Here is a 17,462-nt window from a genome sequence, read left to right on the forward strand (position 1 = left end):
GACACAGAATCCAAAACAGGCTCCAGGCTCTGAGCTGTCAGCACAGAGCCTGATGCGGGGCTCGAACTCACAAACCGCGAGATCATGACCTGAGCCGAAGTCAGACGCTTAACCGACTGAGCCACCCCGGCGCCCTTACCCTTTATGACTTTCTATCTTGTTGATTCTACCTTTTGTCATAAACATTTATCATTTTTATAATTTTAAAAAACAAGCTGAATCCATAACAAGATATAATTTCATGAGTTCTGAAATCTGGACAAGATACATAAGAATAAATTATTTTTGGAATTTCTTTATATTCCAATCATTTCATTATATATTAAAAAACAAAACAAAACAAAAAGCCCCAAATCAGAAACATCCAACAGGGGCGCCTGGGTGGTTCAGCTGGTTCAGCGTCTGACTTCAGCTTCAATTCAGGTCATGATCTCGCAGTTCTGTGAGTTCGAGCCCCACACTGGGCTCTCTGATGTCAGCATGGAGCCCACTAAAGATCCTCTGTCCCCCCTCTCTGCCCCTGTCCCGCTCACGTGCACACTCTCTTTCTCTCAAAAATAAACAAACATTAAAAAAATTTTTTTAAGAAACAATCGTATGGAAGCCAATTTGACAATTATATTTAATTTTTTTGAAAAAATAAAAAAAATACATAAATAAAATTAAAAAAGAAACAATCCGGCAAAACAAGCACTCTCAACAGCATCTGTGTGATTTGGCTCCAGGGTCAGGGGCGAGGAGCCCAGGACCGGGAAAAAGCTTATGCAAACACCTGTGTCACTTCTACAGTGAGCCTTTTATTCTTTCTACTCAAATCTCCTTCCTAATGGATACATTTCCTTAAGACAGCAGCCCCAGATTTTATTCTCGAATTTCTTACTCTGTCAAACACAAAAGGCATGGAATTGAGATCAACCAGGAAAAGGATGAGCACACGTGCAAACGATCCAAGACAATACACAGAAAGGATCAGACTGCAACAAGATTACGTATCGAACTCAAGAGAACAGAAAGGAACTGGCAGAAACCAGGAGACTCCAAATGTCACACAATTCTTTACTAGAAAGGCAGAATTTCCCGGCTATAAGACCAAGGTTGAGAGTTTGGGTTTGAGAGGAATCCTTTTCAAAAGCTGAGGACCTGCAACCGTCTAGACAGGAAGTGATCAAAACACAAGCAAATATTCTGACCGAGTCATGCACAAGGGAGGGAGGCGTATTAGGGATGTTGAGGAAGTGGTGAGGGGAGAGCTAACTATACAGGCAAAAGGGATTTTTAACGAGACAGGAAATGGTTGAGAACCAAACACCGGGGAAGTGAGTGTAGACTGATTCTCATCGGCCAGATGATGAACACACACACACACACACACACACACACACACACCCGTGATTTAAATCTCTCTGCAGCTCTCTGAGATAGGTCTGATCCCCTGTAGATGTGAGGAAGGATCTGAGGGGTGAAACAATGCAAGATCACACTGGACTAGGAAACCCAGGACTCACAGCTCTTTCCGCTAGACCACCGTGTCAACCAAGGGACCTCCAAAAAGGCCTCTCTGCGTGGAAGACTGGATAAAAACTGGGACATGCAGAAGCAACAGAACCCCCATCAGATCAAACCAAGCTATTCACATGCGTGCCTGGGGATACAGAACACAGCCACGCTAAGACGGATGGTAGGCTGGAACAGTTTAGGGTCCTGAATTCCTGAGACTGTAAAGGAAATAGCAGAGAAGAGAAGATGCAAGTAGTCTGATGTGAACTGTTGGGGCAAACATGAACATCTAACTAGGAAGCTCCTCACCTAAAAAGGGGGACAGAAAGCCTGATCCACTTGGCAGGAAACAGAACTCGCTTTATCACGGGCAAACAGAAGTTACGTTTGCCAAAAGAAAGATGGTTTCTAGAATCAACATGGAGATGATTAAGGAAGAACTCTGGGACAGTCTTTTTTGTTTGTGTTAATGTTTTTATTTATTTTTGAGAGCGAGCAAGACAGAGTGTGAGCAGGGGAGGGGCAGAGAGAGAGGGAGACACAGGATCCGAAGCAGGCTCCGGGCTCCGAGCTGTCAGCACAGAGCCCGACACGGGGCTTGCACTCACGAACCACAAGATCGTGACCTGAGCCAGAGCCCGATGCTTAACCGACTGAGCCGCCCAGGCGTCCCTGGGACAGTCTTGAAAGGGAAAGCATTTCCCATGGAGAGCCAGTGCCCGCTGTGAGCTCGCTACTGGGGACATGCGTGCCTTTCTGTGCCCTTCATCCCAGGTGGACTCAGGAGCAGCCGAGGGCAGGAGGATGAAGGGCAGAGACAGGAGTGGAAAGAAGGTGGAGGAATGATTTTCTCCAGGTCCAAAGGGCAGATCGTGACTTCTAGCTAACACTAACCAGAGTTGGTGTTTTACATGTATTTGTGTAATTCTCTAATTAATGCCTGTACCTCGTCAGATTGAGAACGCCTTTGGATGGGGACTTTGGAGGGGTGAAGGGGACAGAGAACATGTTACTTTGCTCACTACTGTATCTCTAGTACCTAGTACATGGTAGAGTCTCAATATTTAATGGTTAATAAATAAACACAATTCTTACAAGAGCATACAAATTTTACGGGTGTTCTCCTTTAAGAAGATTCAATCCTGTAGGGCGCCTGGGTGGCATTGGTTGGTTGGTTGAGCGTCCGACTTTGGCTCAGGTCACGATCTCATGGTGTGTGGGTTCAGGCCCCGCATCAGGCTCTATGCTGACAGCTCAGAGCCTGGCACCTGCTTCTGATGCTATGTCTCCCTCTCTCTCTGCCCCTCCCCTGCTCACGCTCTGTCTCTCTCTCAAAAATACACATTAAAAAAACATTTTTTTTAAAGATTCAATCAAGTGAAGATTCAATCATAGGTAAGAAATTTTTAATTTTTAAAGTATTTTGTTGTAATGGAATCAATACATTAGTATGTTACGATCACATAAAAAGTGAAAACAATGTTGGAGCGGTACAGCCACTGTGGGAAACAGTGTGGAGCTTCCTCAAAAAATTAAGACTAGAAATACCATGCAATCCAGTAACTCCACTACTAGGTATTTACCCAAAGAAATGAAACCACTGATTCAAAAAGATATATGCACCTCTATGCTTCCTGCAGCATTATTTGTAAGAGCCATGCTATGGAGCAGCCCAAGTGTCCGTGGACAGATGAACGGATAAAGAGATGTGGTATATACGCATGATGGAATGTTAATCACCAAAGAAAGGAGATCTTGCCGGGTGTGGCAACGCAAATAGACCTAGAAGGTATGATGCTAAGTGAAATGAGTCAGAGAAAGACAAACACCACATGATGTCGCTTCTATGGGGAATCTAAACACACAACAAAGCAGAAACAGACCCATAAATACGGAGGACTGATGGCTGCCAGAGGGGAGGGTGCTGCGGGGCCGGGCAAAATGGGTGAAGGGAAGAGGGAGGTCAGAGAGTGCTCCCTGTTGGTGACAGATGACGGCTACGCTTGTAGCGAGCAGAGTGTTCGACTTTTCAAAACGCTACGTTGCACACCTGAAACTAATGTAACATTGTGTGTCAACTATGCCTCGTGAAAAGTAGGAACTCGGAGATGAGCGAGTAAAATCAAATAGACTGTCTAGAATCACCACTTTTGTTCACGTAAAGAAAAAATCCTGAAGCACCGGAAGCTGAACGCTCCTAGAAGGTGGGGGAAAACAAGCAAAGATGGGAAATAAAGAGAGAGACCTGGAGGGTCCATCCAGGGAGTCCAGCATCTGTGTAACTGGCATTTCAGAAAGAGCAAAGCGGGGAAACAGAAGAGGGGAAACTGAGCAAGAAGCCACTGCTGGTTCGGCTGATCCAGGAGGGAGGTACGCTGGCGTGGCAGGTGCTCGTAGGAGCTGGGGGTTCCGCGAGGAGGGGATGGGAACTGGGGTTTCGGAGGGGATGGGAACTGGGGTTTCAGCGAGGATGGGACGGCTCTGAGCGCACGCTCTGTGACTGTGGGCCATGCAGCAGACCGGGGCCAGGGATCTCAGGATCTCGGAGGCAGACAAGGCCCTTTCGGGGGGCGTGTGAGCAGACCCAAGGGAACAGAGGGAATGGGCTACATGAGGGTCTCAGAGACACTCTAGGCAGAGGGGAGGTGAAGGCCAAGGCCCGAGGCAGCCACAGCGAGAGTGCAGCAGCCGAGGGGGAGCAGCCAGGGTCGAGCCTGGAGCACCTGCGGGGGTTCAGCTGGGGGCTCGGGGACAGGGGACGATGGCCGAGTCTCCAAAAAGCTCACGCCGGCTGCTGCCGAGCAGCGGCCTGTGCAGGACAGTGAGAAGCAGGGGGCACGTTCAGAGGAACAACGACAGATAGGACAGATAGGCCCCGAGCGGGGGGGCCAGCGAGCTGGAGGGCAACATGCAGTCGGGGCAGCGCTGTCTGCTGAGGACCACGGACACGGGCCCTGGGAGACGACAGGGGAGGGGGTGAGGGCGGGCACTGAGGTGGGACAAACGAGAAGCTGATGAGGGGCCCTCAGAGATTCGGGACCATCAGGCTTAGAAGGGTTCAGAAACCCCCACGGAGAGCCCAGGGCAAGCAAGTGTGGTGTTGACGGGAGCAGCATACAGATGGAACCCAGGGTGCCCTCGGCGACCCCGGGACTGAGCCGGGGGCCGCCGATGCTCCGGGTGAGGAGCACCCGCACGAGGACTGGCAGGGAGCCAGGGGGCAAACCAGGAGAGGGTGGCGTCCGGAAACCAAGTGGAAAAAGTGCTTCGAGAATAGGGAGCGACCAGAGGCGTCAGGTTCCGCTGACAGGCCAGGGGACGTAGAGGCCCAGGAGTCATCGCGGGGTCTGGGGGAGATGGAAGCCGAGGAGGGCATCCGAGGAAGCGGGGCAGGGGCGGTGTCGAGAGGAAGCAAGAGACATGGGAGCAGGACGAGGGACGCTCACAAGTCCCCCGAGGGCTCCTGCTTGAGAACAAACAGGTCAATGACTGAGGCAGAAGCACCTTTGAACAAATTTGTGTTTTTCCTGGAATTTCTCTTTTCTTTGCTTTATTTGCCTCGAGTGCCTCCTTAACGTGTAGACAGGAAGGGGATCGCGTCCGGGGAAGGTTCAAGAAGGGCGCCGTCCTAGCGCACACACGCGGAGACTGACTCCACAGAAAGGAACACGGTGAGGAAGCGAGGCGGATGCGAAATAAGAGTAGGACACGCACTGTGCAGGGGACAGGGTGGCTCTCCTACAGGGGGCCGTGCAGGGAACACGGGGCCACGTGGGTAGAGGTGCCGGCAGACAGATACTCGGTGGCGGTGGAGAGACTCCACTGGGGCCGTGTGTCGTCAGCGGCAGAGGAGGCGAAGTCGGCAGCCGAGGGTGAAGGTGTCGGGGCCGAGGCAGAGGCCCCGGGGGGGGGGGCGCACAGGCGGGGACGCAAGGAGCACAGCATGGCTGCACCGGCCGCAGGGACCTCCCGGGGCTCGTGGGCGCCAGCGTGGGAGAGGCCACAGCGTGGAGCGCACCGCCCCCCGGCTACCCTCCGGGCCCGAGGACGGGACTGTTCAGAGGCGGGGTTTGCCAGGCAGGGGCAGCAGGCCGAAAGGGCGGCGAGGGGGTAATCGTGACGGCGGACGACGCGGAAGCAGGGAGCAGGGATGGGAAGGGGGGCAAAGAACAGAAACAAGGTGGCAGACTCCCAGGGTGATGGGTGGTCCTGGATGAGGCCAAACCGCTTTGGGTGAAGTTAGGACTAAAATCAGATTGGCTCCAGACCACTGCTCGGTGACGCTGGGTGCCGGAAGATAGGACAGCGATGCCTTCAAAGTCCCGAATGAAAATTACTTTCTTCCTAGAAATCTATAAAAAGGGCAAACTGCAAATGAACGTTTTGCATAAGACCTTGGAAAATTCACCTCCCACACGTCCTTTCTAAGAAAGCTGCTTGAGGGTGCAGTCCAGTAACACAAGGGAGTAAACCAAGGAAGAGGGAACTACAGGATCCACAAAACCATGCTCTAACCCGGGAAAGCAGTGATGCCCGTGACCACGACTGTGCAGAAGACCTAAGGAACCACCAATCAGACTGGGCAGTGTCCACGAGGGAGACACGCGGGGGAAGCGGGGGCGGGGGGTGGAGGGAGGCAAAAGATCAAGCTTAATCGGACAAGGTAAAGACAAAGCCAGGTTTTGAAAAAAAAAAAAAAAAAAGAAGAAGAAGAAGACAAAGATGAAGAAATTCTTGGAAAATTAAAATTTGTTCTAAAGGCAAAAATCCTAGAAACCACTCAACCCCTTCGGTGAACAGTATTTATTTACACGGTCCTAGTAACGTAAACAATGTATTGATTTTCAAATTAAAGTCAAATTTTTTTTGTAATGTTTCTTTTTTTGACAGAATGCAACCAGGGGAGAGTCAGAGAGAGAAGGAGACACAGAATCTGAAGCAGCCTCCAGGTTGAGCTGTCAGCATAGAGCCCAACATGGGGCTCGAACCTATGAGATCATGATCTGAGCCGAAGTCGGACACTTAACTGACTGAGCCACCCAGGTGCCCCAATAATGTACTGATTTTCAACACAAAAATACTAGGTAGATAAGCAGGGGGAGCTACTTAATTTTGGCTACAGAACAGACTATAAATCTCCAACCCTGGATGACAGAACATAGGAGGGGAGGGCAGAAGGACTCCTGGAGGGGAAGTCAAAAGTATTTATATCCTTCTTGCTTATGAAGAAAGAGGTCAAGAGACAATGTGTCCAGTTGACAAACCAACAAACAATGGTGAAAACACATCATGTCAGGTTACCAGGGCAATGATGGAAGATCTAAAAATCGTGACGGCGCCAGACTAGGAAGTGACAGTGTTAAATTAGATCCAGTCTATCTGTGTCTGTGACCATAAATCCTGAAGTCAACGGATTATGCCTGAACTTGATCAGTTTAGTGACATAAAGTCACCCATCGGAAGAAAGTGTTAAAAGGCAGTGGTCTCAAAGGTGAAAAGAGGCAGGACGGGAAATAGCAGCTTTTAATTCTTCTACTCTTAAGGTCCTTGGCACGAATGATCTTGACCAGCATTTCACTTGACAAAACTCCTTTGACACAAATGCAATTTACATGCCTTTCTCCCACCCTGAAAGTCCTCTACTGAGAAAAGTAAGGCTGCCTCCCTCCCAGACTAATTTCAGGAGCAGGCCTCTCATGTCTCAGAGCTGCCAGATGAAGCAGTGGGGGGACGGGGAGTTGAAAAGTTTAAACCTATCTTTCCACAAAATAACGGAGAAGGAGATGTGTCCTCCGGTGGTTCTCGGGACATGCTCACAGAGCCCGGACAAACCCTTACTCCCAGAAGCACCGAATGCCATGCGGAGACACGCCCAGCATGAAGCGGGGCTGACCGAGAGCCTCACCTGGCCACTCCGCCATAATCCAAACCTTCTTCTCCCCGGAACTTGACCATCAGTCGCTTCTTCAGATCCTTTGGCCGCATCTTCATGATCTGGCGATAAGACTCCTGCACGGCAAAAAAAAAAAAAAAAAAAAAAAAAGCGTCAGAGAGAAGAACGGGTCGCATTCTTACTGTTCTACAGAGATTCAAGGTTGTTGGTAATGGAGCCCGAATCAGGATAAATAGTCATTTAAATCTGAGTTTCATCTGATTCCTAGTCCGAATGTTGGTCTGATGTCCAGTGTCTGATGTGGGGTAGCCCCTGTCGCCTGATCTCCCCGGGCGTCCCTCAGGAACAAGGAGCTCGTGTCGGGCAACGTCGTACCCAAAGGAAACGCACACCCACATTTTCAGCACAATCGCTAAAGGCCTAGGGACAGACGTCCTCACCAGAGTCCATTTTCTCTACACAAATTGATTTTAATGAGGCCATACTAAGAACGACTTCTGTATTGTAACCAAAAGGAAGATGTCACTGGAGAATCTGAATAGTAAAAGAATTCGGAGCCTGTTTTTGTATCTGAGGTGAAAAATCGCATAATTTCCAGGGAGTCAAAAAAAGCAAAAAAGTATTTAAAGTAAGATCTATGGGGGAATGCCTGGGTGGCTCAGTCTGTTAAGCGTCGGACTTCGGCTCAGGTCATGATCTCACAGCGTGTGAGTTCAAGCCCCATGTCGGGCTCTGTGCTGACAGCTCGAAGCCTGGAGCCTGCTTCGGATTCTGTGTCTCCCTCTCTCTCGGCCCCTCCCCCGCTAGCACTCTGTGTTTCTCTCTGAAAAATAAATTAAAATGTTTTAAAAAAAATTTTTTTAAATAAAGTAAGACCTATGGGAGCTTACCCAAAACACAGAACACAGGCGGCTAGCCTAACCTTCACCTACTTTTTTGAGTTTTAAGTGCAACTAGCTAAACGCTTGTAGATATTTTCAGTGATAAGGCACTTCAGACTCTTCCCCTGCTTTCAATTTAATGTAATTCAAGCTTTCCCATCCCAAGAGGGAAAGGGGATGCTGAGTGGAAATGATCTAGCAGCAAAATGTGAAGAATGCAGCTCTTTTCTCGCCCTGCTCAATGGCCATTCTGGCCAGTCCATCCATTCGCCTAACTGTCGTCTGTGCCCGAGCATCGAACAAAAGTGCCCAGTGAGGACGGCACTGGGCTGCCTGCCGCTGTGTCCTCACCTTCCGTGTTCAGGTCTCACCCAGCCTCTTTTGATCACTCCTGCCCATGATTCCACAAAGGCAGGCAGGACGCAGCCCAAACATCACCGAGACTTTACCTTCCCATCACCTGCCTTGAGAAAAGGGCCCTGTCTACAGGAGGTCCCGCCTGTTCGGTGGCCTTGATCCCACAGGGGAGCTGTATGAAAGACAACCCTTTCCAGGAACCATCGGATCTTCCCATTTCCAGAAAACACAATAAAGTGGCCACTGGGCCCCGAAGCTTCTCTGAGGAGGCGAAGCCCTTAGGTGAGATGGCAAGAAGCAGAAGGAGGGATTGGTTCTGGAGAAACCATGCGGACTGCAGGAATATATAACCGGCACACAGAAGAGGATTTACAGTGTTATTTAGTGCTAGTTTCTGTGTGAGTCTCTATATTTTTGTTTCAGAAGCTCTCTAGCTTTTAAACTCCTACCACAGGAGGAAGTCCAGTCTGTCTCTCTATATGGCCATCGGTCCTGATAAAGCCCTGCAATTCGCTGAGTGATAAAATCGGTACCCGAAACACCAAACAGAAAGAACCTGCTGTCTGTCAACAGGGTTTAACAGTCTATGCCTCCCTGCTGGTCGCACCGAATTCCATACCTCAAATATTTCTTCTCTGGACACTTCGATGCGGCAATGACCAGCTTGGGGTTGCTGAAGCGAAAGCTCGTGTCTGAGGACCTTCAGCTTCTGGACTAAATCCCTCTCGTATCTCTGGGCGGGAAGCTCCTCATCCTCCACCGAGCCCTCGCTGGGCAATGGCAGCGGCTGGCTGGGCTCCTTTAGTTGGCACTGGTGACTTGAGAAGAACAGAAACATCAAGGTCACCCCAAAAGTAGCGGCCCAGGGAGCCACAAGCAATGCCCCCCACTGGTGAGGGACTGAGAAGCGAGCTCATCACACAGAGCTGCAAGAAGAGAGTTCCCTCTGCTGACATAACCGTGTATGAAGACACATAAACGCTGACGGTGGCCACCACTGGCCTAAATACAGAGGTCCAAATATGGCTTCAATCAAGAAGATACCCCAGTTCCAAGCAACTGCTTGGATTATCACTACAGCTTATCACTGCTGTAAATAAAAACAGAAATTGCTGTCATTTATCGCACATCTGGTATGTATCTGAGAGACTGACCGATGCATTACTAGATGCGCCTTGGTAGTAAAAATTCAATGGAGCTGACGTGAAGACTTTCACGAGCAGGTTATCGTACAAGAGCAAACAAGGCAAGTGCAATCTAATGGGAACTAGTCCTCATTTTCACGACCAAGAGATTTCTAAGCCCACTCACAAAACTCCAGCAAAATCAAGGACTAGGACTAGTAGAGGGATGAAGTGGCATTCGTCTTGTCCAGGTTTGGCCCCTAAGGTCAGGTGTCGGTGAGAAGAGCCACACGGGGCTCTTACGTTCTTGAGAACACGACAGGCCCAGAGCACTGACTGTGGGATCCAAGATAACTCCCAGGTCCAAGTCATCCAGGAAGGACGGGCCCAGGAAAAGGCTCTGGCAAGCAGCAATATGGACTGCGGCAGCCCGTCCAGATGGCGACGAGCGGGCACTAAGGAAGAGCCTGGTTTCAGGGGCTCTCACGCCAAGGGCCACACACTCCCTCAGAGAGCCACGTGCGGAAGCTTTGAAAATGGAGCTGTACTGCCTAATGCTGTCATCTCAGTGACTTTTATTTAGGCTGCAAGCAAGAAAAGACGGCAACAATACAGTTTCAAAACTGTTCACAACTGAGGCGCCTGGGTGGCTCAGTCGGTTAAGCCTCTGACTTCGGCTCAGGTCATGATCTCACAGTTCGTGAGTTCAAGCCCCGCATCGGGCTCTGTGCTGACAGCTCAGAGCCTGGAGCCTGCTTCAGATTCTGTGTTTCCCTCTCTCTGCCCCTCCCCAACTCATGCTCTCGCTCTCAAAAATAAACATTAAGGAAAACAAAACAAAACAAAACAAAACTGCTCACGGCTGTCCTGGGAGTTTAAAAACCCGCAACTGTCCACCAGACATTTATTATATTTTGCTTACACTTAACCTCCACTAATAAACAACACAGTTGATAAATTAAGAGAAATATTAGTAGAAAAGATTAAATTACAAGCGTAAGAAATCTACAAAGATTCTGTACAAGTCTTACTTCATGATGTGATGTAACCTTGGGTCTGTAAACTGGGTTGTTCGGTTATTATGATCTACAAAATATATTCTCCCCGAGACTGTACTTCTGACTTCCCAGCCTGGTGGCAGTGGTCCGAGTTCATCACAGTTCACGCTGTTAAGGTCTCTGCCGAAATGGAAGAGAACAGACAGGTTTGTCCATCTGAGTGTGGAGGCACGAAACCAAAATGTCAGCAAGAGGAACCACAGGAGTCCCTGATCAATGCGGCCAACGTCCCATTCTGCTAAGAGGGACAGTCACGGCACGACTCACGCCAAACTCCCACCGAGTCCAGGACTCCGTGCTGCAGGTGGCAGCGAGACCCGACAGACAAAAACGGAGCTCTAGGAGCCCATGACCCTGATGGGGAACACGGCTCATGGTCTACCCGGGGAAACAGCGTTTCTTCCTCGAAAGAGGGCCGAGTAGCAGGAGGTAGACGACTGTTGTCAGAAAACCATCTGAATTTACAAGTTAAATTAAATGCTCAAGGTCACAAAGGCGGCTTCACTTGAAAGGCTCCCAGAAGCGCAAGTTCAAGGGGATAGACTGACATCCCTTCAAAATCTCACAGTTCAGAACAGCAGCACCGGGAAGCGGCATTCTCGTGCTTTCCTTGCCTTTGTTACACGCGTGTCTCTGATTCTAACCTCTTGGTGAATGATCTCAGTACAATCCGGCCACATGGGAACACAACATTACTGGCCAAGTTGCTTGTCTAATCAGCACAAAGCCTGACGTTTCTTACAGCGGGTACTAGAGACACCTCATTCGTTTGCAGGTAATATTTCCATTCTAATTATAGACACTGAATCTTAAATTCAACAGAGACTTGGAAAGTCAGCAACAAGAAGTCTTTCTCAGATGAAACAAGTGATGAATAAAAAGGATGTGAGCATTACTAGAAATGTTATTAGGTAGTAATGCTATTCTGAAACAAAACAAAACAAAACAAAACAAAATTTGGAAAGGAAAGCAAAACGAAGAAAAAAAAGAAGAAACTTAACTCCATTACAGGGTGGGGGAGGGGCGGGGGTCTCTCTGACCTGGGCTCAGATGTATGGCCTTGTAGAAGGAAATCGCATAGAAAAGCTTCATCTCCCCCAGGAATGGTCCCCAAGGGACTGAGGCAAGAGGGACAGTAAAGTAGAAGAGAGAAAGGGTAATAGAGTCTTTACATTTCCTTTGTAACTTTTTATTATGGAAAATTTTAAGCATATAAAAAAGTAGAGAGAGACCACTAATGAATAACCAACCTCGACAATTATCAACTCGTCACCCTATTGCAAACCTAATCCCCCCTCCACTTCCCCCAGTTACTTGAAGCAAATCCCAGACGTGCTATCATTTCATCACCCGAAATGATATCAATATTGATATCAATACATCGTTGGTATTTTTAGTGTAAAATGGGAACAGCACATCTCGAAGGGCTTATTGGCTTTTCAAGCAAGGGCACGTGTGATTTCATCTAGAGCGAGGGTCTCTTTCAGTTACATGATCTGATCTCAAGACACAGGTTTGCTTCCTAAAGGACCCCCGGGCGGTACAGTAGCCGCCCACTGACCACGTGGAGTCTGAAGGGGGCAGCAGAGAGCCTGGGTCCAAGACCCTGGGATGACTCCTTCAAGCCCCAGGGGTGCTCCCTATCGCGGAGGGCAGGGGTGAGGGAAGAAGTGCTGGCGGAGGGGCGCTGACGGTGCACGTCCGTAGCAAACGTACCTTGGTATCCTGGGGTCGTGCCACGTGCTAACTCCAGTCTGTGTGTGCAAAAAGTAAACTTGCCCCTGCACCGTTGTCCTTTGCTCTGCACAAGAAATCAGAGGGCGCAATTAGTTCAATTCCAAAGAGTTTTCAACGAACCCTCTTAAGCACAGAGTCTAAGCTTCCTTTCAATATTCTTTAAAATCAGGCAGGAAAGGACAGTGGGTAGCTTCCGCCTGACCTCCCACTTGACAAGCCCCATGGAAGTATCTGGGCGGCTCTCACTTCTTCCTGCCCACACCTGCGGAGGCAGCGATCTCCTTACTTGGCCACACCCCAGGAGTCCCTTCCATCCTGGCGCTGACCTCACCTTGGCCCCGTCACCTCCATCTGCTCTCACTTCTGCTGTTCTCTGCACATCTAAATTATATTCCTCCCTCACCGGGTTCTCCTCTCTGCGGCGGTCAGATGATCCCTTCCGTCCCTTCTTTCCCTTGTACCCGACGCCGAGCTTCCCACATTCAAATTACTGAACGCTCCATCCACCCTCATCCAGCCCACGCATCATTTTGGATTTTTTTTGGTATTCATTTGCCTAAAATTTTCACACGATTGCTAAACTGGGAGACTGGAGTGATTGCTGACAAATTCATGATGCACCAGATTTATCACCACCTTTTTTACTTGGCTTTCTTCTGACACGACCATCGCACGGCCCCACTCTGCAAATGTCCACAGTTACCGCACGTACAAGTTACTAAAAAAAGCTTAAGAAATGCAACCCTGCCGCTCACGCTCCGGTGTGGCTGGGTGGGTTCTCTCACCATAGCCTTCGGGCAGTTCTGGCGACTGGTGGCCGTGGGGATGGTTCTGAGGTGTCTGTAGTGACCCCCGGACCTCAGGATTTCGAAGTCGCTGTGCCTGGAGCCTTTGATCTTGACTTGGGGATTCCACAAACCTGCAGTCCCCTCCCCCAGCCGCAGCACCAGTACTGTCTGTGTAAGGGGCTGGCTCCTCCATGAAGCAGCTGAGAGGCCTTCCAGGTCCTGAGTCTTCATACACAGTTCTAGAAAGGAGAGCAGCACAGCACACATGGGAACACCGGCCCAACACAAGTGCCCAAAACCACACCCGTTTACTGTGCTTTTCTTCAACAAGATAGATGCCCCCAAGTGCCCAGCTGTACGAGATTCCTTCTGTCCCATCTAAACAGAAAGGTAGACTTTTTCATGAGGAACAAGCAGCCAGAGGGAGCCATCTGTCAAGTGCCATAGAGGCCACGGGCGGGATCTCATCCTCGGGGAGAGCTGAATGATTCAAAAACCCAACCTTGTACTGTAAGGAGCTCGCAAAATGAAATTTCATATTTCTTGCTTTAAAATCAAATCCACGGGGGCACCTGAGTGCTTGGTCAGTTAAGCGTCCACTTCTGCTCAGGTCATGATCCCATGGTTTGTGAGTTTGAGCCCCACGTCGGGGTGCTGACAGCTCAGAGCTTGGAGCCTGCTTCAGATTCTGTGTCTCCCTCTCTCTCTCTGCCCATCCCCCCCGGCTCTCTCACTCTCCCTCTCTCAAAAATAAACATTTATATATTTATATATATACATATATATATATATAAAGTCGAATCCATACTCCACTTTCCTTGTTACTTTACTCTCTAGTAGAACTTCAGGTTACATAAATACAGCAATGACCTTAAGTGCTCTCTAACATAAATCTTTACCTCCTAAACTTTTTTGAAGACAATTCACCTTAAAGGCTATTTTTTGAAGACTATTCACCTTAAAACCTATTTTCCCTCATTAGCATTAAAAAAAATCATACATTGAAAACTTTCAAATATATACACAAATTGAGAGACTATCTCAACAACCCCCCCAAACTCATCACCCAGCTACAACAATGGGCATCTCACAGCTACTCCTCCAGTGTCTCCCCTCTGCCAGGTTATTCTGAAACCAGTCCCAAAGTGTTTCCATTTCACCCTTAACTACTTCAGCTTATGTCTTGAGAAAACAAGGACTTCTTCCATCATCGTGACTAAAAAAAGTACACTCATTTTTTAAATATCATCAAATACTAGTGTCCAAATTTCCCCAGCCAATTGTCTCATTACTCAGAATATAAACAAGGTCCCCAACGTGCATTTAGTAGGTAGGTATGTCTCTTTAAGTCTCTTTTATTATGAATTTGTAGATTCTCTTCCTCTTTATTTCTCTTCCAACGTAATTGTTGAAGAGTTGTCTTCTACACTCTCCGGAGCGCCCCCTCCTGGATGCTGCTTAGTGTTCGGCAGCAATTTCTCGGTCCTCTTTCCAAGGGGTGTGTTAATGTCAGATTAACTCTCTTTTGTGCTGTTTTAGCAGCTATTAATGGTTACTGCCCAGCTCCATTAAGGCACTGGGGATCACAAAACTGTGATAGTGACCAATGAGCTTTTAAGTTTTTCTGTGTGTGTTTTAGGGTTTTTCTGCTGAGTGTCGTTATGAACTCAAGAATTTTAATATATTTGATTTGTTTCAATCCACTAGTTATAATTCTTTCTTTAAATTTGTAATGTTTATTTATTTATTTAGAGACAGATGCAGCAAGTGGGGGAGGGGCAGAGAGAGGGAGAGGGAGAGAGAATTCCAAGTAGGCTCCGTGCTGTCCGCGCAGAGCCCAACATGGGGCTCAATCTCACAGACCTGATCATGACCTGAGCTGAAATCGAGAGTCGGAGGCTTAACTGACTGAGCCACCCAGACGCCCCTACGGTTATAATTCTTACCGATGCTCAAACTCCCATCTTTGGCCAGCACAAACCTCTTTAAATTGGATCCTGAGTCTTAGGGGCACAACCCCACTAGTCTTTACAGCTTCCTTTATAAACAAGGAAACTGGACCCCAGTTTTATCCCAAACTGCATCTCAAGCATTCGGCACAAAGGTGTGAAGGCTGTTTCATAGAGAGTGAGAGCCCAAGGCAGCAGAGAACTCAGCAGGCATCGCCACGGGGATACGTACCCTTCATTCTCTAACAGTCCTCGGCAGTCTACCACAGACCCTCCAGTGCCTATTCTGTCTCGTGTCTGTAAACTGACTAAAACAGAAAAGAACGTCTTGCATTAAAATCCAGTGGCATTCCATACAGGTGTGATACAGTGAGCCATTGCAAAGGTGTAACTTACGTACAATATTATTATACAAAGCGAGGCACATGTATATACATAAACACAGCTAGTCCTGTGCTTTCATGTCTGAAGCATTTACTCCATTACATTAGCTCTACACCACTGCATACTGTTTGGAACATTCCTTGTAAATGTGGAGGAGAGGCTGTGTTTTCACGCTCTCCGTAAAAATAACAAATTCCCGGTATTCACTTCCTCTAAGTTACCTCACTTTTTAAGAAGATCTTGACCCATGTTTCATAAGGACACGGAGAGCACTGTCAGTATCTGCAAAGTCTAGATGAATTGAAATATTTATTCTCTATCCCTACTGTGAACAACAAAGCCGTTTACAAAGTTGCTTCTAGTTACTCGTTTTTCCCCTGGCACATCACTCCACAGAGAAAAAGAAATCGCAAACAGGAAAAGCATTAAGTGAGAACTTTCTCATTATGATAGTTTTCAGGATGCATACCCACTGTTGACTTATTTCGGGTCAGATATATTCAAGACAATACCTAAAAGATTTGGGGTCGTGATTCACTCCGGTACACTGCTAAAATACTAGGTTTTCTCCGATTCCTTGCAGTGCACACAGGCAACATTTGAATTACCCTAAAATGCTAATGAAATGGGGTGGATAACAGAACAAGTCACTTAACAGATAAAATAAATCACTTCCTATGGAACACCTCCAGTCAACACTTGTAACACTAGCACATTTGATCTTTTTTTTTATCCTAAAGAATTCAATCCTGACTCTATAAAATCCTATCACATGGAAGTCTTCAGAAGTCATCTTTGCCTTTTATGCATATTACAGGTCTTCCTGAAGAAACTATTTCTCAACTCTGGTACATGTGGCCACCATTCTTCTCACGTACACTTGGTTAAGACCATGGCAAATTAATTGTCTATTAACGTGGTGATTAAAATTATATTTAAAAATTATAACCTGAAATCTTTTTGTAGCCTAGTCATTTTAACTCAACTTGGAATGACAGGATGAAGAGAATTCAATAAAATAATAAAACCACACAAGACCCAAGTTTCTAGCGCGGAAAAGATGGCCCCGGATGTGGCTCGTCCTTTGAAAATATGTCACCACGGTCAGTGCCCGAGTGTGCTTTCTCGGTGATGGAGAGCTGAATGTTAAATTTTGAAAAAGCATCTCTTTATACAGATGAGAAAGTTCTTACCCACTATTTGGCCACGAACTGCATCAGTATCTGAGGGAGTTAGTTTGCATAGATCCAAACGCTGGTCTGCAAACAAATAATTCAAAACTTAACCCAGGGAAATATTAACTAGGGAGGAGGGCAGGAATTCTGTATTCGGTATTCAAAAGGAAAAAAAAAAAAACAAAACGAAAAGATGCCTCATAACCCTTCTTCAGTTGTACTATAAGGCAGAAGAGCATTTTGGTTCTTACATCCAGTATCTTTTAATCTGCTGATGGCGTTGGAAAGCAGCCGCGCACAGCCCAGAAAGCCAGCTCCCTGCTTCTTGTGAATCTTCTTGTGGTTCCACACGCTGATGGTTATGGAATCAGTTTTCCCAACATATCTGAAAACATACAAACTCCTTTTTAATTGCCTCTTTGAATTATGATAGCCCGTTGAGATTTCATCTGATTGACTTCTTAGTACAAAGGAATCCTTTTAAAATGATGTTGGCTCTATATACCCCACACATAACAGGTGCTCAATAAATACACATCTACTAATTTCAAGGGGCCGGGGAAAGGCCGACAGCCAGTTATGTAAGAAGCATACGTGCGTAACTACATCATGATAATCA

The 17,462-nt window shown here is 47.6% G+C and overlaps 1 protein-coding gene across 3 annotated transcripts in view; it reads right to left on the bottom strand.

The window, feature by feature from the left end:
- SMURF1 (SMAD specific E3 ubiquitin protein ligase 1) overlaps positions 1-17,462 on the bottom strand; it is a 108,870-nt gene that overhangs the window by 11,823 nt on the left and 79,585 nt on the right. For all 3 annotated transcript variants that reach the window (XM_078439713.2, XM_078439715.2, XM_060649494.3), the window contains exons 4-11: positions 17,095-17,228; positions 16,862-16,927; positions 15,517-15,592; positions 13,333-13,574; positions 12,527-12,611; positions 10,784-10,930; positions 9,248-9,446; positions 7,403-7,506 (exon numbers count right to left, since the gene is read on the bottom strand). In XM_078439713.2, the coding sequence (XP_078295839.2) occupies positions 7,403-7,506; positions 9,248-9,446; positions 10,784-10,930; positions 12,527-12,611; positions 13,333-13,574; positions 15,517-15,592; positions 16,862-16,927; positions 17,095-17,228 (1,053 nt within the window). The remainder of the gene's footprint in view (positions 1-7,402; positions 7,507-9,247; positions 9,447-10,783; positions 10,931-12,526; positions 12,612-13,332; positions 13,575-15,516; positions 15,593-16,861; positions 16,928-17,094; positions 17,229-17,462) is intronic.

Source organism: Panthera onca, chromosome E3 (genome assembly GCF_046562875.1).
Source record: "Panthera onca isolate mPanOnc1 chromosome E3, mPanOnc1 haplotype 2, whole genome shotgun sequence".
Taxonomy (NCBI): domain Eukaryota; kingdom Metazoa; phylum Chordata; class Mammalia; order Carnivora; family Felidae; genus Panthera; species Panthera onca.